Raw genomic sequence first — 27704 nt, 5'->3', positions numbered from 1 at the left:
AGTGGATGACGGAGTTGTAACGGCCCACTAGCCCCACCTCTTTGCCATCTGCCAGCCGACGGCAAAGGTTCTTTGCCATCAGCTGGCTGATGGCAAAGAGGTGGGGCTTTGCCATCTGTTGGCTGATGGCAAAGATGTGGGCCTTTGCCATCCGTTGGCTGATGCCAAAGAAGTGGGACTATCTCCTCCCCTCTTTTTCACAAAAAAATCTCCTCCCCTCTCTCCCAGCGCGGCCCCACCCCTCTCTCTCTCTCCCAGCCCGGCCCCACCCCTCTCTCTCTCCCCACCTCTCCCAGCCACCACCGCACCGCGCCCCAGCCCCGCGTTCCCGACGCCGCCCAGCACCGCCACCGGCCCGCCCCTCCCCGCCACCACAGCCCGCCCTCCCCGCCACCGCAGCCCGCCCATCCTCCGTTCCAGGCCGTGGCGGCGCCCCCTCCCCCAACCCTCGAGGCTCTTTCCCCTTCCCCCAACCCTAGCCGCCGCACGCAGCAGCCATGGCGGACTGCACCTTCAGCGCCGGCAGCCGCCGCTCGTCCATGCTGTGAAGCCATCCCCGCCCTGCTCGCCTTCGTCCGCTGCTGTCGCGGACCATCTCCTCCGTCCCCGACCACACATCCCCGCCCTCGTCTGCCGCCATCACCGACCGGCTCCTCCGTCCCCGACAAGTCATCCCCGTCCTGCTCGCCGTCTTCCGCCAAAGAACCCGGCGGCTGTGTCGATTCTCTGCCTCCCCGACCACCTCTTCCGATTTTGCGAAGGTGATGCCCTCTTTGCTGCCCGACCACCTCTCCCTGTACATGTGCAATAGCATTACTGGACAAATATATAGTGAACCCTCAGAAAACAGTGAAGTGGCACATACAAGTGTAACGAATTATAGTCTTGTGCCAACAAGCACTTCACATGCAGGTGCTTTAACAGGTAGATGAAATTAGTTTGTTCTCATGTACAATATCTGAGAAGAGGATGAAGTTTCACAATACAGAACTGCTCAAAAATCTAGTATAGCAAACTAGAACAAGCTTGTCCGGTTACAATTTTTTTCTGTGCATGGATACAAAGAGATATCCCTGTTATTCCTCTCAAATTGAAAGCAAGCATATCCCAGATGAGCATGAACTAGTTGTCTAGTCCAAATTTTGAGGCAAACATTATGTTTTCTGTTATGGCTAATCAACACCACATAAAGTGTCAGTACATACTAAACTAAGTTTTTGCACTATAGTTCACATTTATCACATGTGCTTTTTTCGTTGGAATAAGCATATATACTGGTAATATATCTATTCAGTTAGATTGATGGATGTTCTGTCCTTTAGTAATTTCTTTTAGCTCTCTGTATGTATGTATAACATACTGTGTTGCTAGTGGGTTAGCTACTGTACTGCTCGCCTTTGCCCAAAAAATCATTGTAAGCATCCAAGGTACTGTTACTCATGATTAAAATATATCATCTGCATGCCATTCATATCATTTCCAAAGATCCAATTTTTTTGAATCTTATCCTAGAGGATACAACATATGCTCAAAGCATTTTAAAGCAAGAGTACTTTCAGATATATATGCCAAAAACATTATGTACACTTAAATAAACTTGATATGCTACAGAATTGTGCTTCCAATTTGCAGTAAGAGTTGAAAAAAAATGATTTTCTAAATAATATTATGTACTGGAAGTACTCTTTACGCCGAAGAAGTTTGAAAGTACTAATATTATGTATGTCGTAGATGACATGTACAAGCACAACATATGGTACTTTCAGACTTTCACACTGTCCAAGCACTAGTCTGAAATTTGGCACTTTCAGACTCTCCAAGCACAAGTCTGGAAGTCTGAATTTTGGTACAAGCACAAGTAATTTCAGACTGTCGTCTTTGTTAATATTACCTTTCAGACTGTCAGTCTGAAAGTATGAAATTTGGTACAAGCTCAAGTACTTCCAGACTGTCCAAGCACAAGTCTAAAAGTCTGAAATTTTACTCAATAGAGTACTTTCAGACTGTCCAAGCACAAGTCTGAAATTTGGTACATAATATTTGCAGAATGTTTGGTACTTTCAGTCTGAACTTCAAGCACAAGTCTCTTTACCATGTAGAGGACATTTACTACAGAATCAACTATGAAAATTGGTATCAACCTTTGACAAGCATACCTGAAGACTGGATATTTCTTCTTCTTTTTTTTGCGGGATGGATATTTCTTCTTAGGCATTCCCAGATGGCGGAGCTAGATGCGGGGGTGCAGGCGACGTGTGATAATGGGATGGTTGGGGTAGGACAAAGAATGGAGCGAGGATTTCCTCTAGATGTCGGAGCAGAGTAGCTTAGAGAACTTGTCCGCACAAGGTCGCAGCTTAGAACAGGAGAGGTCCATCAGGGCAGCCAGAACGCCGGCGGCAAGACGGTCGACGATGGATCTGGACCTCCACCGGGCGCAATATCCCAGCTAGGCACCGGGTCTGACCCGCCGCCACCGTCGGCAAGCTGGAGGGTTGGTGTTGGAGCCAGCTGCTACGCGTTGGGGATTTGGGTTCGTGCTGCTGCGTTCTCAGGAAGAAGAAGGCGAGTTTGATAGCAAAACGGGTAGAAGCAAGGGAGTTTTCTGCAAAGAACCTAGTACCTGTGCGCTCATATCTATCCACTAGAATCTGGACCATTCATCCAGGATCGGAAGGCCTAGATACGTTTTTTCTATTTTTGCACCCATGGCCCTTCTTTTATTATAGTCGCTCCCTATTTTTCCAAGCCAAAATCTGGGATGAGGATATAAATCCTTTTTGTTTTGTTTCGATGAAGACACAAAAATCTTGCTAGTTCTATTCTCTCCAGTTTGTACTTTGGAGCACATCAGGAAGCGGCCACACTCGTACAATATGAAAGATCATGCATTTTGGTATCCTAATTCACAACATTCATTGGTGGATATAGTTTTGTTTCAAAGTATAGGTTGCAACATAAAAATATATGGAGATTAGTCTCTGTAGGATAAGACTCCATTTCCATTTTCATAATAAAAATGAGGCCGTGTCCTTTGATAAAAAAATCGTGCATATATTATCAACACTTACGGTTATAGTAGTACATATTTTGCTATACTCAGTGTCAACTCCTATATATTCCGCCAGGCTTAGTTGCATTTTAGAGTTGTCCTTGATGTTCGGCCCCCCTTATGTTTATTTCCGGGCTCCGTCGTTGCCTACTTCACATACAGATTGGATATTTAGTTGTATATTTAGCACCAACAAAACCATAAAGCTTACTGTAGTCTCCATATCTTTTTTTTTATAGAAGATTAGATCACGTTTCTTTATACACACACAAAGAAGAATACCTTTCTATTATGATTATTTATTCATCATTATTTTAGGCATATTAGTATGGAAGCTAGGCTAGTATTGTGGTAGTGATAACAGTTTGATTCGTTGAAATCTGCAGCTCTTTGTATCAACTCCGAGGTTGGTGCTGATGTCATTGGTGAGAAAATTAGATGAAAAAAGAACATCAAAAGCCCCTCAAAGAACATCCCACGATAATACCCAGTCTCATCTGCTGCCCTCTGATTATTTTCCAGCTTGTTGCACTATCCCATGTGAAGAAGCAATCTATCTGAGAAAGAAATTTTAAGAGGCTGGCCTATTAATTTTAAGAGGATTTTTAACCCAGCTTTTTCTGTTTAGTGCTGGTTTGGCTTGCCTTAGCTTTTATATTTGAACAATCAGGTTCACAAATAGATACCAACCTAGACACGAGCTGGATAAACCCTATCTGATTTTGTTTTCTCCCCTTGAGATTTGCAGGGGAGGTTGCATTGCCCGGAGGAAAGGCAGAGGAGGGTGATGTTGATGATGCAGCAACATCATTAAGGGAGGCAAAGGAGGAGATTGGGCTTGATCCAGCCTTGGTCACTGTCGTTTCCTCGCTTGAGCACTTCTTGCCCAAGGTAAGATGTCTATGAGTTCTCGCTCATACCCCTACTGGAAAAAATCACATTGTACAGCCAAAAGGCATGTTAGTTTTTTTCTTCTTAGACTTCCAAAAAACACATGCATGCAGCCAAGATTTAGGACATGCTTATAGATGTTTTGAGGATTATGTAGCAGGCTTTTCTTTACAGTCCACTTTTGCCGGATAGAATTTATCTTTGTCCCTTTGACACCACGACACCCAGACACGACACCCCCGACCCCCGACACCTCTTCGGCTTCCTGTTGACTGAAAAGGTGCTTTTCGGCCTTCCAGAGGCCGACGGGGTCATATATTTATGAATTATGAGTTAGGTCATATATTTTCCAATTTTGTTATGAAAAACATCATATATATTTGTGTTCATCGAGTGGATTTAAATGTGCAGTTGTTTCGTCGCTGCGAGGGTCTGGTGTTCAACGACCTCCCCGTGCGTTCAACGAGCTCCGCCCCGGCGTTCGTGGGTGAGCACAAATGACATCTCCTCCTCCCCCAATCATTTGTTATGTTCCGGTCTTCATGCCGATGAAACATGCTAGCTGTAGGTAGATTGAATCATCAGTATGTGTGACCACTATGCGTCTCCCGTTCGAAAGGGTTACATCTATAAATATGCATGCATTTGCATATTTATAACTGTGATTCTTTCGAATTGTCCAACGTTATCCATGAACAGCCCGAGTATGTGTAGATTGGGTTCGTTTTCCCATATGCTCTAATCTGGATCCGATGCAGAATTTTGTCAGCGCCTCCCTCTTGTTCTCCGGGTACACATCCTCTTTGCTTATTGCGGAGACGTGTATCAGGAGAACAGTGGGGAGGTGCTGCCGAAATTTTGCGTCGGATCCGGAGTAGAGCATGGGAAAACGAACCCAATCTACACATACTTGGGTGGGATTAGGACCTATCTTTACCTATTAGCGTCTAGGTTGCATGGACGTAATAAAACTGACAAACTCTATTAACTGATGAATATGGTTTGCTGAATTATGTATATATTTCTTGTGTGTCCAGTAGCTAGGCAAGATGAGTGATCGTGCGTGGATGTATACCGGTCACGCTAGTCAGAAAGACATGACCCATGAATGGATAACAAAAACCAAGGGGTTTGTGAGAGTCGCATTTGCAAATGGACAGAGACAAACCTGGTGCCCCTGTGTCGAGTGCGACAACTATCATAAGAGGTCAGAGTTTGAAATGATCAAACACCTGCAGAAGTGGGGTTTTGCGCCTAATTATACGGTCTGGACATTTCATGGTGAGTCTGCCCAACGTGCCAGAGCTGAGGAGGGCCGTCGTCGCACCGACGAGCATGGTACCGGGATGGAAGACATGGTGGAAGACTTTGATGATGCTCGGGATTCGGATGATGAGATGGAGGAATCTGCAAAGGCCTTCAATGATATGTTGGAGTCTTCAAAACGTCCTCTCCACGAGCACACTGAGGTTTGTCAGCTGGATGCCATCGCACAAGTAATGGCTCTAAAGGCTCAATTCAACTTGGGCAGAGAATGCTACGACGCGATGATGACACTATTTGGACGCTTTCTACCCAAAGGCCATGTAATGCCTGCAAACCTGTGCCAGTCGGACAAAATCCTCCGTGTACTTAAGATGCCCTATGAGAAGATAGATGCCTGTGAGAAAGGATGTGCCTTATTTAGGCTTGAGTATGTGGACTTGAAGTATTGTCCCGTTTGCCAGTCTTCCAGGTATGTTGTGGTAGACAACGGTATGGGTGAGAAGAGTCAGACAAAAAATCCAGTTAATGTTCTTTGGTATATGCCAATCATACCAAGACTTCAACGTCTTTTCATGGTCGAAGAGACGGCCAGACAGATGACATGGCACAAATTGGGAAAAAGAACCGAACTGGATGCAGATGGGGAGCCGATGTTGGTACACACATCAGACGGTTTTGCGTGGAAGCGCTTCGATGCAATACATCATGCTAAAGCGGCAGATCCAAAGCATCCTCGAATCGCCGTAAGCACGGATGGGTTCAACGTGTTTGGTATGATGGCAGCCCAATACAGCTGTTCGCCTGTATTTGTCATTCCACTCAATCTCCCTCCCGGACAGATTATGCAAAGAAAGAACATTTTCCTAACGTTGATAATTCCGGGGCCCAACTATCCGGGGAAGAGTATGAATGTGTACATGCAGCCGCTTAAGGATGAATTGCAAGAAGCTTGGGATAATGGGATCAAGACATACGACGCCGCTACAAAAAAAACTTCCTAATGCGTGTGTGGTACATGTACTCGATGCATGACTTGCCGGCGTATGCGCTATTCATTGGCTGGTGTGTGCATGGTAGGTTCCCGTGCCCCACATGCAAGGCAGCTCTTGAGTTTTGTCGGTTGCAGGCGGGTGGCAAGTTTTCTTGCTTCGACATGCATAGACAGTTCCTGGATCCTCATCATAAGTTCAGAAAAGACAAGAAGAACTTCATCAAAGGTAGAGTTGTCAAAAACTCTGCACCACCTGCGTTGACAGGCCAACAGACCCTAGATCAGTTAAATGCTCTCGAGCCGGATCCAAAGCGTCCAGGGTATTTCAAGGGGTATAATTCGGAACACGCCTGGACTCACAAGACATGCTTGTGGGATCTGCCTTACTTCAAAGACCTCCTTTGCCCACACAACATCGACGTGATGCACACTGAAAAGAATGTCGGCGAGGCCCTCTTTGGTACATTGTTCGGCATAGAGGGGAAAACAAAGGATAATCCTAAGGCTAGAGTCGATCAGGAGGCTCTATGTGATAGACCGCTACAAAACATGCGACAACCGAAAGGAAAGAAGGACTGGGCGAAGCCAAAGGCATGGTTCAATCTTGGAAGGCTAGATATGAGGGAAATTATCCTGTGGGTGAAAAAGGAGTTGATGTTCCCCGATGGGTATGCAGCGAATCTAAAGAGGGGAGCGAGCCTTGAAAAATTGAAAATATTTGGTCTCAAGAGTCATGATTGGCACATATGGCTTGAGCGGGTAATGCCGGTGATGTTGCGTGGCTTTATCCCTGAGGATGAATGGCTAGTATTGGCAGAGCTGAGCTATTTCTTCCGTGTTCTTTGTGTGAAAGAACTATCGCCTGGCATGCTAGAAGAACTGGAAGAGTTGGCACCGGAGTTGATCTGCAAGTTAGAGAAGATCTTTCCACCGGGCTTCTTTAATCCAATGCAGCATTTGATTTTGCATCTCCCGACCGAGGCACGATTGGGGGGGGCCCGTGCAGAATCGTTGGTGCTACGCAACTGAGAGGATGCAGAAGACACTTCGAGCAAAATGTAAAAATAAACGTCGAATTGAAGCATCGATGGCCGAGGCATTCATTATTGAGGAGGCGGCAAACTTCGTGACAGCACACTACGAAGCCAAAAATCATCATTTGCATAATCCAAAGCCTCGGTACAATGCTGGCGACCCTAAAAAGGGTGGATCCAACCTCAGCCTATTCAAAGGGAAGCTCGCACCAGCCGGTGCTTATACTCCCTTATTGCTGGATGTCGACGAATGGCGGACCATTACGTTGTATATCTTGAACAATCTAACAGAAGTGCGGCCGTACATCGAGTAAGTTCTCGGTACATTGTTTCGCAACCTCTAATTCCTTTGAACTTCTCTTATTCCCGGATATTTGATACAGTCGATACGTCGCCAAATTCTCGTATGGAGCGGTGATCCAAAAGGATTCCGTTGAAGAGTATGAGCTTCTGGCAATGCATGGACGCGGCTATCCCGGTTTCATCTCTTGGTTCAAACAAACGGTAATTTCCATTAGACCATTTCATTTCTTCGTCTATTTTCCGGCTAATGCAACAATCATTTTGTGTTAAACTTGTAGGCTAGTTCAGAGTCTATGGACGCCGAATTGAAACAAGTCGTTAATGGTTTTGACTATAAGGTCCGTTCATTTGACAAATACGACATCAACGGGTATCGCTTTCGTACCTATGGTAAAGAGCTATCTATGGCCGACCGAAAGTCTACAAATTGTTGTGTCTCTGCTATCGGTGAAGGAGATACTGAGTATTATGGAAGAGTTGAAGCAATTTATGAACTTCTATTCTATGGTGCAAACCCACCGAACGTCGTAGTCTTCAAATGTTATTGGTTCCAGCCAAAGGAGACTAGAAGGACTCATGAACATCTAGGGCTAGTCGAAATCAAACAAAGCACCCATTTGGATGTTCCCAATGTCTATATTACGGCTCAACAGACAACCCAAGTTTTCTATCTACCGTGGGCCTGCCAAAGTGATCCAAATCTCAATGGTTGGGATGTCGATTATGAAGTGCCGCCACATGTTAGACCACCTCCCCCCAATGAAGAGGATTATGAACCTCACATTAACCCAGACACATATGAAGGAGAGTTCTTCCAAGAAACACGTCTTTCCAAAAAACGTTTCAAGAACCGCTCTACTTCACCCCAGAACATTGAAGTAGACATCGACAGTGAATCCGAGCATGAGCCGGAACAAGAAGAGCCGGAACATGAAGAGCCGGAACAAGAAGAGGTTACTGCTGCGGATGACCTGTCAATGCTTGACCGATTACGTAAAGGAGGCCTTCCACATGTTGATACATTTATTGATGATGATGATGATGAGCACGTCATTACTGATAGGGATGATGAGGATGCATTTATTGACCCCGAAGCATATATAGACGATGAAGATTAATATTATAGTTCATGTTAGGTATTCCATTTTTTTATGTTCATGATGATGATACACTTAAATTATATACATCTTATTATTCATGTCAGGTATTCTTTTTTTATGTTGTACTAATTTCGTTTACTCTTTGTCATTGCAGGTGTTCACAGATGGTGGGCGCGGGTCGAGAGCGCTCCGGGGCTCCTTCCTCGGCGCGTGGTGGGAGGGGTAGTTCCATTCCACCCCAGACCCTCCGGAGAGCGCTAGATCTCAGTATGCAGACACCACCGGCGGTCGCTTCTTCTTTGGCCGGGAGAGGTCGGGGGGGAAGAAGAAGGAGAAGGCTAGTAGAGGTGGACGTGGCGGCGGGAGAGGTAGGAAGGCTGCCACTACGCCTTCCTCGCCGCCACCCTCAGCTGATTCACCTGACCATAGGACTGCTCCGTCTGAGATGGAGCCGCCTGAGGTGGACCCGTCTTGGACCCCGGTCCACGAGCCTCGGGCCGACGAGCCTTCGCCCCACGAGACTCCGGTCCCAGAGGCTTCGTCCCACGAGACTCTGGATCAGGCTACGTCGCAGCCGAACCGATTGGGGGACTGGCCAGAGTCGAGTGGCCATGCTGATGGTGACGAGGGTGGCTATAGTTCTGATAGCTATAGTGAGAGTGAGCTGGTTGAGGGGGGCAATGTCTACCAGCGTGGTGGTACAAAGCTCCCGCCCACCCCGGCGACCCCTGACCAGAGGTGGTTGATTACGCCTGATGGGGAGAAGTAAGTGCATTTACTCTTTTTTAACCTTTTGCCTTCACGTTTCTTCGAATATCTAATGCGTTAGTCTTATCATACTGCAGGTCTTGGAAACACGGTCGTGGTGTCCGCAGGCCCAACACAGTCCTTGGTGTGATTTGTCGCCAGAGCTTCCCGGGGTGGGTCACGTTGCCCGGTGAGGGCCAGGTTCCAGAGCTAGGAATGACCTGGGAGCACTACTTGGCTGCCCCGGCCCCGCCGGGGGAGAGGATCGGCGGTGTCGAGTGCCACACGGTGGCCGACGTTGTGATCCAGACGTTTTGGGTAATTTTTCCTCTCTCGTCTACGTTGTGTTTTCTTGTTCGATTGGCAACCCTAGTGATTGTACTAATCCGTGTTTTCTTGTTTGATTGCAGACCTTTTACAGGTGTGCTGAGGGACAGGAGGAGGCCGCGGCTCGGGTTATCGAAGCCGAGTGCAGGCGGCTACTTCAAAACTGGCGGAACAGGGCTCGGACGCAGGCTACTCGAGACTACTTCGCCTCGATTGGTATTAGGATGTCCAAGTCGAAGTGCCGCACAAAGTATCTGAGTAAGGAGAAGTACATGAAGGTAATTACCTATTCTTAAGGCCTTGTATTTAGTTTTCTTGATTTGATTCGTAAGCGTAGCGCTCAAATTTCTCTTACTTAACTTAGGTGCCCCCGAGATGGTGTGCGGATAGGCTGGATTGTTGGGAGGCGTTGGTGGATGAGTGTGCTCTCCCCAATGGCTATCCACCCACAACAATGCAAAGGATCGGCGTGGCAAAATGAGCGGTGTGCCACACCATCAAGGCAGCGTCAACCTATATCAGTACGGGGATAACTGGGTATGTGGTTTGCTTCATGATTCATGCAAATTCAGTCTTCATGCTAGCTTGAGCCCTTAACTAATACTTTGTTCCTCTCCTTTAGGCGCGGCACAACAAGGCAGATGTTCCAGAGTTGTTCGACCTCTATGCCATGGCCCATAGTGCCCCGTATAAGAAGGCCAAGGCATTCTCTGAGTCTGATCTCGATGATCCAAAGAACTTCACCATCCGCGCCTCCCACAACAAGCTCGTGAGGTACAGAGACGAGGGGAAGGCGAGGAAAGGGCCGGACTTTAACCCAAGCCAGCCTATTGATCCAGAGCTGGTGATGATATCTGGTGGCGGGAGGAACCATGGCTTGTTAGCCATTGGGGATGGACTGATACGTTGTACTAGCACTCTCCCGCAGATCAAGAGGCGCCAGACGAGCTCCGATCCTGAGATAAGGCCTCGTCCACGGCCAATGGATCTCGAAATCAAGGTTAGTTATACAAAATCAGATACCTTTCCTCCATTACATTATGTGTGCGGTCGTCGATGATTACAATGCTAAAGAGGAGTGGTGTTGCAAGCTGCTATTGAGGAAGGGAGAGCAAAGACCCAGGAGCTTCTGGCGGAGGTAAGGAGGCAGACGGCGGAGAGGGAGAGGGAGATTGATGAGAGGTCGGCTAGGCTTTTGGAGGAGGAGAGGAACCGGAACGACTTGGCTAACCGGGCCATATACGAGCTCTTCGCGGTAAGTTTCTTCTGCATATTAGCTAAATCATGCACACAATGTTCCTTTCATTAGTAACTAATATGACTGACTCGTCAAAACCAAATGTGCAGTCCATGTGCGAGAAGAACGGTCAGACCCCTCCGCCGATGCCAGTCATTGCTCCGGCGGACACGGTGAGTTTCATTTGAATGGACATTACTTATTAGTCTTCACATTTGAGTTGCATCATGCTAACGAGACATTGCAAATGATCTTTAATTTGGTGCAGCATAACTCCCGACAAGCATCGACGTCTGCATTGGCGCAAGCAAGAACCCCGATCCTCCTTCGTCTGCCACTACCGCTAGCAAGAACCCCGATCCTTCACCTACGGGTTGATGGTAAGTTTTGCCTAGTGCTTTGCTTAATTAGCTCCAAAATGACCTATTTAACCTAGGATAGCTCTAAAAGGACCTATACTTAGCATTTTTCCTCCAAAATGACTTAATATGCTTAGCTAGCTCAAAATTGACCTATTTAACCTAGGATAGCTCTAAAATGACCTATACTTAGCATTTTTTCCTCCAAATGACTTAATATGCTTAGCTAGCTCTAGAATGACATAATATGCTTACGAAATGACATATTTTAGTTCCGAAATGACTTCATATGCTTAGCTAGCTCCAAAATGACATAATAAACTTATTAGTTCCAAAATGACCTTACTTAGCATTTTTTACACCAAAATGACTTAGTATGCTTAGGTAGCTCAAAAATGACATAATAACCATACTTAGCTCCAAAATGACCTATTTTACAGATATAAGTTGCATCATAATAATCTTCACATTTTAGTTGCATCATAATAATCTTCTTCTTCTAGTCTTCTTCTTCTAACTTTCTTCTTTCCCATTTTGTAGATTTGCTTCAGATCACGGAAGCTTGGGTTGATGGAGTGCTTGTCTTTAGTTTTTGTTTTGACTTTGTGAAACTTGCTACCTATGATGAAACTGTGTAATATTGATGAAACTATGTATATGTATGGATGAAACTTGCTACTATTGGTAACATGTGTTGGATATATTTGCGTTCATGACTATTGGTAATATGTGTTGAATATGCTATATTGGTCATATATATATATATATATCTATGTTTGATTTTCTGTGAAAATGAATTGATATAAGAAAAAACAAAATTAAATGAGGAAATATAGGCACTTTGCCATCTGCTGGCTGATGGCAAAGAGCTTTGCCATCCGCTGGCAGATGGCAAAGAGGCCACATGGCAGCAACCTGTGTAGCGCTCATCTGGCCTATTTGTTCTCTTTGCCATCAGCTGGCGGATGGCAAAGAGCCTGCAGCCTTTGCCATCAGCTGGCGGATGGCAAAGAGCCTGCAGCCTTTGCCATCAGCTGGCCGATGGCAAAGAGCCTGTAGCCTTTGCCATCAGCTGGCCAATGGCAAAGAGCCTGCACCCATTGCCATCAGCTGGCGGATGGCAAAGAGCCTGCAGCCTTTGCCATCTGCTAGCCGATGGCAAAGAGCCTGCAGCCTTTGCCATCTGCTGGCTGATGGCAAAGCACGCCGTTAGCCTCCTAACGTGGCTAACCCCGTTCCTCAGGCTTTGCCATCGGCCAGCTGATGGCAAAGGCTACAGGATCTTTGCCATCTGCCAGCAGACGGCAAAGAAGCCTTTACCAGAGTTTATTCAGCCGGAACTTTGCCATCTGCTGGCAGATGGCAAAGCCCTTTGCCATGCGCCGTCCGTGCCTTTGCCATCTACCATGGCAGATGGCAAAGTGCCTGATTCCAGTAGTGATTAATGTATAAAAAGGCCAAACGAACCTGGAATAATTCCAAATTTTAACACGACACTCATATAGTTCTACGTTGCCTCTGTAAAAAAATTCAAGGGGGGCAGCGTATATCGTTTCACACACAAAGGTGACACATTCCCTCTCGGAACCACGAGTCTTCTTGAGAGAAGCTCCGGTTTGCAAGAAGCTTATACCAAAACTTGTCCCAATTCGGCCAATTTTTTTACCACAACATGTTGGTGCCATGAAATGACACCATGCCAAGTTTCATGATTTTCAGGCGAGTTTTGAATTTACAGGAATTTGAAAAACCAAGTTTCTCGATATCACCGGCCGAGCCACGACGCCCAGATGTTTGAATTTCATTCCCATTTCTTGCATGGGACCCATAACTTCACCCAAGGACACACATGTAATTTTTCAACCCACCTTGGTGCACTGGAGGATGTGCTTTTAGTTCAAATTTGAATTATTCACATAAATTCCGAGAAACTCAATTAAACGTTAACATGACACTCATAAAGTTATATGTTTGCTTTGTAAAAAAATCAAGAGGGGAGCAGCGTATGTAGTTTCGCACACAATGGTGACACGTTCCCTCTCAAAATCACACGCCTTCTTGAGAGAAGCTCCAATTTGCAAGAAGCTTATACCAAAACTTGTCCCAATTCGGCCAATTTTTTACCACAGTATGTTGGTGCCATGAAATGACACCATGCCAAGTTTCATGATTTTCAGGCGAGTTTGGGATTTACAGGAATTTAAAAACAAAGTTTCTGAATGTTTCTGGTCGAGCCATTCTTGCATGGGCCCTATAAATTCACCCAAAGACACACATGTGATTTTTCAACAAACTTTGGTGCACTGGAGCATGTGCTTGTAGTTCAAATTTGAATTATGCACATTAAATGCCTAGAAACTCAATTAATGCATAAAAATGCTAAACGAACCCGGAATAATTCCAAATTTTAACACGACACTCATATAGTTGCATGTTCACTGTAGATAAATGTTCTAGCAATTCAAACACCATCCTTTCCCTCCGTAACACCATTTTGCCTTTCAAAACAGAATGAAAAAATCAGGTATACCACAAACAGTTTACTAGGAAGAATCGTGTGGTATGTGATATAAAATACCTTGGTGCACCGTCTTGTCTGGCTTATGCAGGAAGCTTTGTCATCTACAGTTCACCGCCCGCGCTTGAACCACACTTGCCCGCCAGTTTCTCACGGCACCGAGTGAAATTTTTTTGCCACCGCGGAAATATCTATCTCCTCCCCACCAAAAGCCACATTTCCACTATTCCTCCGTGCTTTCCAAGTTCAAATATTCATTGTTGCTTACTGGCAACGCCGCCTCCTTGCCGGTGACCCTTCTTCTTGCAGCGCAGCCTCCTCACTGGTGACCCTTCTTCTTGCTACGTGGCCTCGTCGATATGGTCAGGTAATACACACCCTACCCACACCATCCTCCTCCTTCCCCATCCCACATGCCCCGACCGACGGCGCGACACCTTCCGCCAAAATTACTAGCCCCTTCCTCCAATTAAGGGCCACCCACAACCATTTTGCACGCAGTATAACGTGGAGCTCAGTAGCATCTAGTAGCGAAGAAGCAAATCATAGCCGCATGCGTGAACGAGGTCGCTATGGCTGCCATGCGTGCCGACCGCCAGATCATGGAGGAGCACCTCATTTTTGAGGCCACCGTCGACACCGCCACGCGGTTTTCTACTTTAAAATATAGTTTGTGTTGCTTTCTCGATGCCACCGCCAGTGCCTTCTAGTGATTTGTCCTCTGTAATGTTAATATGCAATCTGATATTGATACGTCTCCAACGTATCTATAATTTTTGATTGTTCCATGCTATTATATATTCTGTTTTGGATGTTTAATGGGCTTTATTATACACTTTATTATTATTATTGGGACTAACCTACTAACCCAAGGCCAAGTGAAAATTGCTGTTTTTTTTGCCTATTTCAGTGTTTCGCAGAAAAGGGATATTAAATGGAGTCCAAACGGAATGAAACCTTTGGGAGAGTTATTTTTGGAACAAACGTGATCCAGAGGACTTGGAGTGGACGTCAAGAAACAACCGAGGAGGCCAGGAGGTAGGGAGGCATGCCTGCCCCTCCTGGGCGGGGCCCCCACCCTCGTGGGCCCCTCGTAGCTCCACCGACCTACTTCTTCCTCCTATATATACCTACGTACCCCGAAACCATCAAGGAGCACCACGAAACCCTATTTCCACCGCCGCAACCTTCTGTACCCGTGAGATCCCATCTTGGGGCCTTTTCCGGCGCTCTGCCGGAGGGGGCATCGATCACGGAGGGCTTCTACATCAACACCATAGCCTCTCCGATGATGTGTGAGTAGTTTACCACAGACCTTCGGGTCCATAGTTATTAGCTAGATGGCTTCTTCTCTCTCTTTGGATCTCAATACAAAGTTCTCCTCGATCTTCTTGGAGATCTATTCGATGTCACTCTTTTTGCGGTGTGTTCGTCGAGATCTGATGAATTGTGGGTTCATGATCAAGATTATCTATGAACAATATTTGAATCTTCTTTGAGTTCTTTTATGTATGATTGGTTATCTTTGCAAGTCTCTTTGAATTATCAGTTTGGTTTGGCCTACTAGATTGATCTTTCTTGCAATGGGAGAAGTGCTTAGCTTTGGGTTCAATCATGCGGTGCTCGATCCCAGTGACAGTAGGGGAAACGACACGTATTGTATTGTTGCCATCGAGGATAAAAAGATGGGGTTTATATCATATTGCTTGAGTTTATCCCTCTACATCATGTCATCTTACCTAATGCGTTACTCTGTTCTTATGAACTTAATACTCTAGATGCATGCTGGATAGCGGTCGATGTGTGGAGTAATAGTAGTAGATGCAGGCAGGAGTCGGTCTACTTGTTGCGGACGTGATGCCTATATACATGATCATGCCTAGATATTCTCATAATTATGCACTTTTCTATCAATTGCTCGACAGTAATTTGTTCACCCACTGTAATACTTATGCTATCTTGAGAGAAGCCACTGGTGAAACCTATGCCCCCCGGGTCTATTTTCCATCATATTAATCTCCCGTCAACTAGCTATTTCTATCGCCGTTTATTTTGCAATCTTTACTTTCAATCTTTATCATAAAAATACCAAAAAATATTATCTTATCATCTCTATCAGATCTCACTTTTGCAAGTGGTCATGAAGGGATTGACAACCCCTTTATCGCGTTGGTTGCAAGGTTCTTATTTGTTTGTGTAGGTATGAGGGACTTGCGTGTGGCCTCCTACTGGATTGATACCTTGGTTCTCAAAAACTGAGGGAAATACTTACGCTACTTTGCTGCATCACCCTTTCCTCTTCAAGGGAAAAACCAACACATTCTCAAGAGGTAGCAGATATTCTGAAATATAATGTTAGTTAACAGTTTGGTCCAACAATTGCTACATTTCGTAGTACTGTTCTCATGCATTCTTGGTTTGTTAACTGTCTTATCTTCTAGTATATGTTCTATTCTACAATGTCGTGCTCAGTTAACTGCTTTGGTTCATTTGATCCGCTGTCCAGTTAACTGTTTGGTTCAATTCTGCAATTTGATTTTCATTTGTTGTGGGTACAATTTTGTACTTTTATGCATGTGAGAAATAAATCAAATTTGGTTGTACTCAATACATATTCAACTGATAGTATGGCAACTCTCAGTTAACCTGATCAAGATCTTCCTTATATGTGTTGCAGGGAAACAATGGGAGACACTGCGGTTTACCATCAAGGTTTTCTCATGCATTGTCCTTTCGCTAATAGCACATTGTTGTGCAGTTGCAGGAATCATTATAATATTTAGGTTTCTTACAATTTGGTCTTCACATGTAGGTCCTGCTGTCAGAGGCTTAGACCCACTGTTCGACACATTTTGCATATGGGGAAATGAGATGTCCATGAATATCAGTCAAGTCAAGAAACTCAGAAAGATTGTTAGGATAAAGAAACTTGCGACGAATAACAGCAAGATCTTTGTTTGCACAATGAAGAAGACATCAGTCAACTATAGGATGGTACTGACTCTTTTACCTTGTTTTTACCCCTTGCGCCATTTCAATATTTATAACAGCGATTTATGCATATCTTTGTTTTCAGTACTTTCCAAAGCAGTTCACTGATGATTACCTCTCAAACCACCTACATGGTCAAGAGGCGAGGAAGGTATTCATTCAACACCCACGGTACAATATTGAAGTCTTCCTGAAGAGGACGAAGGTTGGGCGGGCAATTATCCATAGCCACTGCCTAAAGTTGCAAGGACATTCAACATCATTGAATGCTCAATATTCGCCTTCCGCTTCTGCAGTTTCCCAGATGAGATTCATCTAACTATTTACCATGTATGATGTTACTTTTCCAAAGGTTTTCGATGTTGCATGTGAAACTTGGTGCTGTTATGTAATGGCATAGCTAGCTTTATCCCTCTTTGGTGTAACTGAGTGTTGAAGCTATCTGATGTAATTCGATTATGAAATCCTGGTTGCCGTTATACGGATATGAAATATCTCGTGTGTTTTATAAGAAATGTCAATTTTATTACTACATGGATTATCAATAATAGGCTAATTACCCTGCTTATTGGGGTTTTCTATTGCAGACGGTTACTCAGACAACACCGTGGGCGATGAACTCAAACAACCCACCGTAGGCATGTTGGATCAACTAACAATCACACGCGGCTTCGGGCAGACAACTGTTTTCATTAGGCCACCTTGCACAGACGCTTCCACACAAAAAACTATGTGTGTTATACATACAAGGAAACATTTCTCTAGGATTCATTGTGTGGGATGTACATATGAACGGAAACGATTGGGTTTCGATGCCTCGCCCGATCGCACACGAGCTCATTTTGCCCCCGCCTGTGTGGCCAGAGGGCCTATCCGCGATGGTTTCTGGTTCGTGTGGGAAGGACCCCCTATCACACACACTCACGGTTCAAAACACCATCGCAGAAAGGGGTTAAAACCCATTTTTATAACATGTCTCTATACCAGTGGTATGCCCGAATCTCTCATGTAGCGACTGGGGATGTCAGTATCTTTCATGCTAGGTGGGTTATTCTCATGATGAGTGTTTATTCACTTGTCATTCACGAGAAAGTGGCTGGTAATCGGGATGCCCAGTTCCATGCTCAAAATCAAATCAAAATATAATAATAAAACAAAACTCCCCCAGGACTGTTGTTGGTGTGGACGGCACCCGTGGATTCGGCTAGCCGTGGAGTGTGATTGTTGGTGGAGGGGGAGTAAAAACTTTACCATTCTGTTTGGGCACCGCCTATAATGTATCTAGCATGGGAGATAGCGAGATCTCTTGGTTGTTATGTTGACAATGCAATCATACCGCTCAAAATTATATTTATCTCTGTTTTAAAAGCTTCAAGCTCTGGCACCTCTGCAAATCCCTGCTTCCCTCTGCGAAGGGCCTATCTATTTACTTTCATTGTTGAGTCATCATCCTCTTATTAAAAGCACCAGCTGGAGAGCACCACTGTTATTTGTATGCTTTGTTATTAATTGATGTTGAGTATGAGTGTGACTAGATCTCTTTTGCCATGAATTATAATGTCTAGTCAGTCCTTGATCTTCAGGAGTGCTCTGCATTTATGTTTTGCCGTCTCGGAAAGGGCTAGCGAGATACCATTTTGTTATATTATATCATGATTGTTTTTTAAGAAGTGTTGTCATCCGAGATTTATCATTATTGCTCGCTAGTTCATTATGCCATAATATGAGTAAATGTGAGACCTAAATGTTATTGTGAATATGGTTAGTTCATAATCTTTGCTGAAAACCTGAATATTGGCTAGACATATTTGCAAAAACAAGATCAAACAGAGTTTGTAAAAGTTTTTCTTTGTCACTTTTAGTTTGTCAACTGAATTACTTGAGGACAAGCAATGGGTTAAGCTTGGGGGAGTTGATACGTCTCCATCGTATCTACTTTTCCAAAATCTCTTGCCCTTGTTTTGGACTCTAATTTGCATGATTTGAATGGAACTAACCTGGACTGACGCTGTTTTCAGAAGAATGGTCATGGTATTATTTTTGTGCAAAAATCAAAGTTCTCGGAATTTATGGAGAATTTTTGTGGAATATATAAAATATACTGACGCATGAAGTTACCAGAGGGGGGCCACCCAGAGGCCACAAGCCCTGGGGGAGCGCCCACCCCCCTGGGGCGCACCCTGCAGGCTTATGGTCCCCCTGAACCTCCTCCGACCCTAACTCCAACTCTATAAGTACCTATTCATGAAGAAAAAAATCAGAGAGAAGGAATCATCGCGTTTTATGATACAGAGCCGCCGCCTCCTCATGTTCTTCATCGGGAGGGCTGATCTAGAGTCTGTTCGGGGATCCAGAGAGGGGGATTCGTCGCCATCGTCATCACCAACCTTCCTCCATCACCAATTTCATGATGCTCACCGCCAGGAGTGAGTAATTTCATCGTAGGCTCGCTGGACGTTGATGGGTTGGATGAGATTTATCATGTAATCGAGTTAGTTTTGTTAGGGTTTGATCCCTATTATCCACTATGTTCTGAGATTGATGTTGCTATGACTTTGCTATGCTTAATGCTTGTCACTAGTGCCTGAGTGCCATGATTTCATATCTGAACCTATTATGTTTTCATGAATATATGTGAGTTCTTGATCCTATCTTGCAAGTTGTAGACACCTATTAAGAGTTATGATCCGTATACCCCAAGGTGACAATAATTGGGATTCTTTCCGATGATTACCGTAGTTTGAGGAGTTCATGTATTCACTAATTAAGTGCTAATGCTTTGGTCTGGTTCTATATTAAAATGGAGGCCTTAATATCCCTTAGTTTCCATTAGGACCCCACTGCCACAGGAGGGTAGGACAAAAGATGTCATGCAAGTTCTTTTCCATAAGCACGTATGACTATATAGGGAATACATGCCTACATTTTATTGATGAATTCGAGCTAGTCCTGTGTCACCGTAGGCTATGACAGCTACATGATGAATAGTATCCAACACAATTATCATTGCCGATCCAATGCCTACGAGCTCTTCACATATTGATCGTTGCTAAGTTACTTTTGTTGTTATTGCTGTTACAATCACTACAAAACTGCTACTATTACTTTTGCCACTATTACCGTTACTTCCATACTACTTTGCTACTAAATACTTTGCTACAGATATTAAGTCTTTCAAGTGTGGTTGAATTGACAACTCAACTGGTAATACTCATGAATATTCTTTCGCTCCCCTTGTGTCGAATCAATAAATTTGGGTTGAATACTCTACCCTCGAAAATGATTGCGATCCCCTATACTTGTGGGTTATTAGTTCCTGATGTGGACTTGCTATCAGCCTTGTCACCAACATAATTAACATGTGAGAATCCAACTAGATCAAACTCTAAGCCCTTTGGATACCATAATCCTAGTGTTGGGGTGTGAGCCAAATATCAAAGTATTCGCTTCACCGCAAGGTGATGCGACTCCTTTGGTGCCACTTGGAATCAGGAGCACATGCAAACGCTAAGTATTATATCTAGCCTAGATGCACATAAGTACAATAAAGAACCAATTATGGAGTGGTATACCTTTTGATCAAACTCTTTACCATTGTCATCAGGGCCCAATTGGCCTTTGGTTGGCATTGGCATCGTGTACCCTTTGCAGTCTTGCATTCCAAACTTCTTCAGGCAATCTTTGAGATATTTTTCTTGTGATATGAAGATGCCATTTCTCTGTTGACGGATTTTAAGACCAAGGAAGAATTTCAGCCTCCTATCATAGACATTTGATATTGCTCTCGCATCATATGCCCGAACTCATCACTATATCTTTTGTCAGTGCAGCCGAAGATAATGTCATCCACATAGGTTTGGCATACAATCATTTCTCCATCATATGTCTTCGTGAAGAGAGTGGGATCCAGAGAACCAGATTTGAAGCCTTTGCTTTTCAGGAAGTCTTTGAGTGTGTCGCACCAAGCTCGAGGTGCTTGTTTGAGGCCATACAATGCCTTGTTGAGCTTGTAGACCATATCAGGATGCTTTGGATCTTCAAAACCAGGTGGTTGAGCTACATATACTTCTTCAATTTTGCTGTTGAGGAAAGCGCTCTTCACATCCATTTGATACAGGAGGATGTTGTTGTGGTTAGCATAGGCTAGCAGTATACGAATGGCTTCAAGCCTAGCCATAGGAGCAAAGGTTTCATCGAAGTCAATTCCCTCAACTTGTGTGTAACCTTGAGCAACAAGAAGAGCTTTGTTTCTGACAACTTGACCATGTTCATCTTGTTTGTTGTGATAGATCCATTTGGTTCCAATAATATTGTGCTTGCGAGGATCATGACGTTTGACAAGCTCCCAGACATTGTTGAGCTCAAATTATGTGAAGCTCTTCTTGCATTGCTTGAATCCATTCTGGTTCCATAAAGGCTTCATCAACTTTCTTAGGTTCGGATATGGAGACGAAAGCAAAGTGCCCACAGAAGTTTGTTAATTGCGTAGCTCTTGATCGAGTAAGTGGACCAGGTGTGTTGATGCTATCAATTATCTTCTCAATCTGAACTTCATTGGCGACATGAGGATGAACAGGGCAAAGATTTTGCTATTGTTGATCATTGTCTTCATCTTCAGCATTGTCTTCACGTTGAGTAGGAGCTGGAATGACAATTTCCTCTTCTGCCTGTTCCTAGGAGGGTATGATTTCTCTAGTACCCATTAGCTTGATTGATTCACTAGGAGAAGCTTCATCTAGCACATTTGGCAGGTGCTCTCTTTGCGAGCTGTTAGTCTCATCGAACCGCACATCTACAGTTTCAACCACTTTATAGTGAAAGAGGTTACAGACTCTGTAGGTTCCGTAACCAAGCATAAAACCTTCATGTGCTTTCGGTGCAAATTTGGAAGTGTGATGTGGATCCTTGATCCAGCACCTGGCACCGAAGACTTTGAAATAACTTATGTTTGGCTTCTTACTAGTGAGTAGTTCATAAGATGTCTTCGTGAAGAATTTGTGAAGATAAACTCTATTGATGACATGGCATGCAGTATCAATGCCTTCAGGCCAGAACTTTCTTGGAGTCTTGTACTCATCAAGCATCGTACGAGCCATCTCAATAAGGGTCCTATTCTTGCGCTCCATGAAGTCATTCTGTTGAGGAGTGTATGGAGCAGAGATCTCATGTGTGATGCCAAGTGTATCGAGATAAGTGTCTAGGCCTATGTACTTGAATTCCATGCCATTGTCACTCCTTATGTGCTTGACCTTGATGCCATAGTTAGTCATGGCATGATTGACAAATCGTCTGAAGACATCCTGCACTTCAGTCTTATAGAGAATTATGTGCACCCAAGTATATATATCTCGAATAATCGTCAACAAGCACGACGCCATAAAGATGTGCAGTGGTAGTAAGGGTAGAGTGGTGAGTAGGGCCAAATAAGTCCATGTGTAACAGCTTGAAGGGACGTGAAGTCGTCATGATTGTCTTCGAGGGATGCTTTGCCCTAGTCATCTTCCCGGCTTCGCAAGCACCACATAGATGATCCTTCTTGAACTTGACGCCCTCGATGCCAATGATGTGCTTCTTCTTCACGAGAGTGTGCCAAGTTTCTCATGCCTGCATGTCCTAGTCTTTGATGCCAAAGCCATCACTCTGAAGCTTTAGCAAGAAGACATACAGCAAGCTGTGATCCTGCGGAGAAATCTACCATATATATAGATCACCTCTTCGATAACCTTCGAAGACTAGAGATTTGTCAGAAACCATGAGCACAAGGCATCGATATTTTCCAAATATCACAATCATATCAAGATCACAAAGCATTGAGACAGACATTAGGTTGTACCCAAGGGATTCAAGAAGCATCACTTTATTCATGTGTTGATCCTTTGAGATAGCAACTCTACCTAGGCCCAATACCTCACTTTTACGAGTGTCAGCAAATGTGATATGGCTTTTAGTAGATGGTCGAAGAGTAGAATCCATGAGAAGACTTCGATCACCAGTCATGTGATTAGTGCATCCATTGTCCATAATCCATTCTGTAGCTTTAGGAGTGTACCCTATAGTGCAGTTAGTAGGATAGGCTTCACAAAGAGTATTGTGAAGGACAAACATTTGGCGAACAAGCATACTATCAAATGTAAGATTCTTGGATGGTAAGATGGGATGTTCATTGAGAAATCTAGGGACGAAGTAAATGGTAAGACCATTTTGGCATTTAATCTTGCATCCCATAAGATGTTTTCGGTCCCCAACATTGTCTTCAGAAGTCAATGATTTTGGCTGGAGACTCGACCCTGCAAGAGAAGTTAATTCTTCTTAACCACCCACATCTTAAGGGGTGGCTTAGAAGCAATGAGTCTAAGTGAAGCATATGAGAACTTTGGCTTTGAAGCCCTAGCAAATAGTTTTGCAGGAGGTGAATAGTACTCAAAAGAATATGCAGAAAAGTTCTTTGATTTGTGAACATAATGGTTTGAAGAAACACGCTCATATTCATGAGTCTGATGATAGTTTCCTTGCAAAACAATGGTGTTAGGGTGACCTTGTGAAGTCCTTTGTCTGTATGAAGACTTAGGGCCATATGAATCCTTTGATCTAGGGTTTGTCTTCTTCCATGGTGGTGCCATGATGACATTCACGGGAAGCTTCTCAAGACGACTTTTAGGAACCCAGATCTTCTTCATAGGTGACCCATTCGTGCAGTTTGTTCCAATAAACCTGGCAAACACATCACCATTTTGATTCTTGAACAGTTTATAGTTTGAGTCAAATGACTCATCAATGACAATAGGGTTAGCACAAGTGAAGCCAAATAAGGTGGATGGATCCACTGAAGGGCCCTTTGTAGCAACCCATGTGGTTTTGGGGTACTGCTCAAGCTTCTTGTAAGAACCACCAGCATTCATTTTTCTCTCGAAACCATACCCTCTCTCCTAGAGTTTCGGTTCAGAATCTATTTCTTGAGGACATCACATAGTGTTTGATGCCCTTTGAGGCTTTTATACATGCCTTTTTCAAGCAATGTCTTCAACCTGGCATTCTCATTAGCAATAGTAGTGCTATCCTCATAAGAGGGGTTAGTTACCACATCAATAGTTGAAGATATTGCAACTTCAGAAGCAGTAGAACATTCAACAATAGAGATAGCATTGTCACGCTCAAGGCATTTTAAGCAAGGTGGCACAAAATCTTCCTGAGCCGAACTGATCGGTTGAGCGAGTAGTGAATCATTTCCTTTTTGAAGATCTTCATGAGATGCTCTCAGTTTCTCTAGATCTTGCTTCCTTTGAAGATAATCATAGGTAAGCTTTTGATGTCTTTGATTCAGGACTGGGTTTGATTCATTTCCTCGTCCAACAGGTCATCACTTTTGTCTAGCATTTTTTGAATCTTTTCCATGGTTGTTTATTGTTCAGTTGCAATCTTAGCAAGAGTTTTATAGCTGGGTTTGGATTCACAATCAGATTCATCTTCACTGGAGGTCTGAAAGTAAGCATCACGAGATTTTACCTTAGAACCTCGTGCCATGAAGCAGTAGGTGGGAGCAGAATCGTCATCATCATTTGCTTCAGCGTCAGCGTCGTGGCCCTTGTCTTCAGTGTTGAAGATGGACTTGGCGACGAATGCTGAAGCTAGAGCCAGGCTTGCCACGCCTGAATCAAACTACTCCTCAGAGTCCACCTCTGCCTCCTTAGAAGCATACTCCTCCTTTGAGTCCATTTCCTTGCCAATGAACGCACGTGCCTTGCCAGATGAGCTCTTCTTGTAAGATGAAGACTTAGAGTTTGAGGATTTCTTCTTCTTATGGTCAGTCATATTCCTTGCTCTTCTTGTTTTTCTTTGCTTCCTTGTCCCATTGAGAACATTCAGATATATAGTGGCCTGGCTTCTTGCATTTGTGGCATGTTCTCTTCTTGTAGTCACGAGTGGAAGCCTCATCCTTCTTGGAGCTGGATCTTGAAGACTTTTCGAAGTGATTCTTCTTGGAGAACTTTTGGAATTTCCTCACAAGCATTGCTAGCTCTTTGCCTATGTCTTCAGGATCATCAGAACTGCAGTCTGATTCTTCATATGAGGATACATCCTTTGCCTTCAAAGCATGAGATCGGTCATAGTTGGGACCATAGATATCTATCTTCTCAGATAGCTGGAATTCATGTGTGTTGAGCCTCTCAAGTATGTCAGATGGATCGACATCTCTGAAGTCAAGGTGTTCTGGGATCATCAAGGCCAGAGTGTCAAATGAGTTGTCCAGTGATCTCAGTAGTTTCTTCACTATTTCATGCTTGGTGACCTTAGTGGCGCCAAGTGCGCGAAGCTCATTTGTGATATCAGTGAGGCGGGCGAATGTGAGCTGGACATTCTCATTGTCATTCCTCTTGAATCGGTTGAAGAGATTGTGAAGCACATCTATTCTTGAGTCTCTCTGTGTTGAGATGCCTTCGTTGACCTTGGACAGCCAGTCCCAGACTAGCTTCGCAGTTTCTAGAGCGCTCACACGGCCATATTTCCCTTTGCTCAGATGACCACAGATGATTTTCTTCGCGGTTGAGTCCAGTTGCGCGAATCTCTTGACATCAGCAGCATAACGCCTTCACCGACTTTGGGGACGCCAGTCTTGACGACATACCAGAGGTCGATGTCAATGGCATCAAGATGCATGCGCATCTTATTCTTCCAGTAGGGGCAATCAGTGTCATCGAAGACGGGGCACGCAGCAGAGACTTTGTTTATCCCTGCATTCGACATAGCCAAAACTCCAGGTGGTTAAAACGAATCACACAGAACAAGGGAGCAGCGAATCGGAGAACCCCCCCTCCCGTGTAGTCCGCTCTCGGGTGACTCGGGGGCGAAACCATTGGCACCGCCGGTCCCCCGCCTCCCCTTCTCCTCCTCCCCCGCCACCGCCGGCAGCCATCGTCGGGCTTGCCCGCCCAGTGGTAGGCGGCGGCGGGGGCTTCCCGCCTCGACCTCTGGAGAGACCCCCACCCCGCATCGGGCGCCGCCGCCCGCTTCCCCTGATCCCTTGTGTCCTCCGAGGCCGGCCCTCTGCGGCGGCTGCCGCCGGCGTTGTTGCCCCGCGCCTGGTCGCCGAGGACGGCTCCGCCAGTCAGATCCGGCCGCCTCGGCCCTGGGATCGGGGCCATATCGTCCTGCCTGGCTTGGGTGTTCGCGGTGTGGTGCTCCCTGGTGGTGGCAGTGTGGGTCATTCTCCATGTTTCGACGGGATGTGTGCGGTGGGTGGATGCCGGGGCGGCGGCCTCAGGCGGTGTGGACGGCGTTGCCTCTTTGGTGGGTGACGGCCGTGGGTGCTGGTGGTCCGTGACTTCGGTCGTGAGGGCAGCGAGGTCTCGGTGGACGTCTACTACAGTGGGTCGGGGTGCCCCATCACCCGGCGTGCCTGCTTCGATAAAGTCCAACGCCTTCTCTGGCTGTGTGCGCTCCCCTGGCCAGGTCTTTGGCTGGGTGGATGGGATGGGGGCGGGACCGGGGGAAACCCTTGGCCGTCGGCGGAGGCTACGACAATGGCGGCGCCTTTGCTGGGCGTCAGTCTCCTTCTTGGAGGCCTTGTCGAGGTTCTCTCCCATCTTTCACTATGATCTTCCTTTGGGCGAAAGCTCTAGTTCCCCTTGCGGACGACGGCGTCGTACCCTCGTCGCGCTCCTTCTTGAAGGCGTCGCCTGGGGTTCCCGGAAGCATGGTGGGTGCTTTGCGGTGCGTGTGAGGTGTTTGGCGGCGGCAATGTGTGCGGCGTTTCACCTATTCTCCACTGTTCTTCGTCCTGTGGTAGTGCTCCTTCTACTTGGAGATGGACTAGCGTAGATGGTGGTCGTCGTTTGGCGTCATGGTGGCATCGACGGCGGAGGAACCTGCCAAGGTTGGCACATCAATCTGCTCTGAAGATGGACCAGTGGGAGATGGCGGCGATGACACATGTGAGTGCGTCGGACCGGATTGTGCCCCGGACCCGGTATGTGGCTCGGTCGGGGCCTCCGGCTTTAGATGTTAGGCTTAGGTGAGAGGTCTGAGTAGCAGCAGATGTTGCCAAGATGGCGGATTCAGGCATATTGTTGTACTACTTTGTAAGGTCCTCAAGAGTAATCAATAAAATGGCCGCATGCATCTCCCAGATGCAGAGGCCGGGGGTCATCCTCCTTTTCTAAAAAGAAGGGAGCACCTTGCTCTGATACCAATTGAAAGTACTAGTTGTCGACTAGAGGGGGGTGAATAGGTGATGGAGGAGAAGGCGAGGGTGGTATGAAAAGGACATGGGGAAGCAAGCGACATCAAATGCACCAACTTGAAAAAAAAATCATGCACACACTGGCATGCGGGACCACAAGGATAACATTGGCTAGCCACAGAGCAAATGGGTGATAAATGACCGAGTAGACAGCACACTTTTACTAGCATATCAAACACCAACACCCGCAATGTATGGGCACGCCCATGCCAGCAACACCTAGGTGAAGGGGAAAGAGTATCGAAAAATTGGCATTGGCAACTAACGTGGCACGTCCCATCGCACGCTAGCCCACCACGTACAAAGAAGGCAAAGCTGAGCACGGGAAAAGAGGAGGATCATTAGATGTCCCTATTGGGGAACGTAGCATGCAATTTAAAAAAAATTCCTACGATCACGCAAGATCTATCTAGGAGATGCATAGCAATGAGAGGGGGAGAGTCTGTCCACGTACCCTCATAGACCGAAAGCGGAAGCGTTAGCTTAACGTGGTTGATGTAGTCGAACATCTTCACGATCCAACCGATCAAGCACCAAACATACGGCACCTCCGAGTTTTGAACACGTTCATCTTGATGACATCCCTCGACTCTTGATCCAGCAAAGTGTCGAGGAGAGTTTCGTCAGCACGATGGCGTGGTGACGATGATG

At 45.4% G+C, this 27704-nt stretch overlaps 1 protein-coding gene across 2 annotated transcripts; it reads left to right on the top strand.

Moving 5' to 3' along the window:
• Positions 1-306: 306 nt before the first annotated feature.
• LOC109754851 (uncharacterized) lies at positions 307-12033 on the top strand. Of its 2 annotated transcripts, XM_020313742.4 has the most exons (11): positions 307-761; positions 3801-3943; positions 4355-4430; positions 8792-9402; positions 9483-9702; positions 9795-9989; positions 10076-10248; positions 10334-10966; positions 11059-11121; positions 11217-11328; positions 11848-12033. In XM_020313742.4, the coding sequence occupies exons 4-7, from the start codon at positions 9083-9085 to the stop codon at positions 10190-10192; spliced, it is 852 nt and encodes a 283-aa protein (XP_020169331.1). In that variant the 5' UTR covers positions 307-761; positions 3801-3943; positions 4355-4430; positions 8792-9082; the 3' UTR covers positions 10193-10248; positions 10334-10966; positions 11059-11121; positions 11217-11328; positions 11848-12033. The 2 variants fall into 2 exon arrangements, with proteins under 2 accessions (XP_020169331.1, XP_040248211.1); XM_040392277.3 differs by lacking the exons at positions 307-761; positions 3801-3943; positions 4355-4430; ... (1 more) ...; positions 11217-11328; positions 11848-12033 and having other exon boundaries at positions 8838-9375; positions 10334-10592.
• Positions 12034-27704: the final 15671 nt, after the last annotated feature.

The sequence above is a fragment of the Aegilops tauschii genome, chromosome 6 (assembly GCF_002575655.3).
Source record: "Aegilops tauschii subsp. strangulata cultivar AL8/78 chromosome 6, Aet v6.0, whole genome shotgun sequence".
NCBI lineage: Eukaryota > Viridiplantae > Streptophyta > Magnoliopsida > Poales > Poaceae > Aegilops > Aegilops tauschii.
This window is presented reverse-complemented; position numbering and strand designations above follow the sequence as displayed.

What these genes read in the sequence shown, in the direction of transcription:
- LOC109754851 (XM_020313742.4), top strand. Translation starts at nt 9,083, where the DNA reads ATGGAGCCGCCTGAGGTGGACCCGTCTTGGACCCCGGTCCACGAGCCT. An exon ending in ATTACGCCTGATGGGGAGAA is followed by an intron (nt 9,403 to 9,482) that starts GTAAGTGCATTT and finishes ATCATACTGCAG; the next exon opens with GTCTTGGAAACACGGTCGTG. An exon ending in GTAAGGAGAAGTACATGAAG is followed by an intron (nt 9,990 to 10,075) that starts GTAATTACCTAT and finishes TACTTAACTTAG; the next exon opens with GTGCCCCCGAGATGGTGTGC.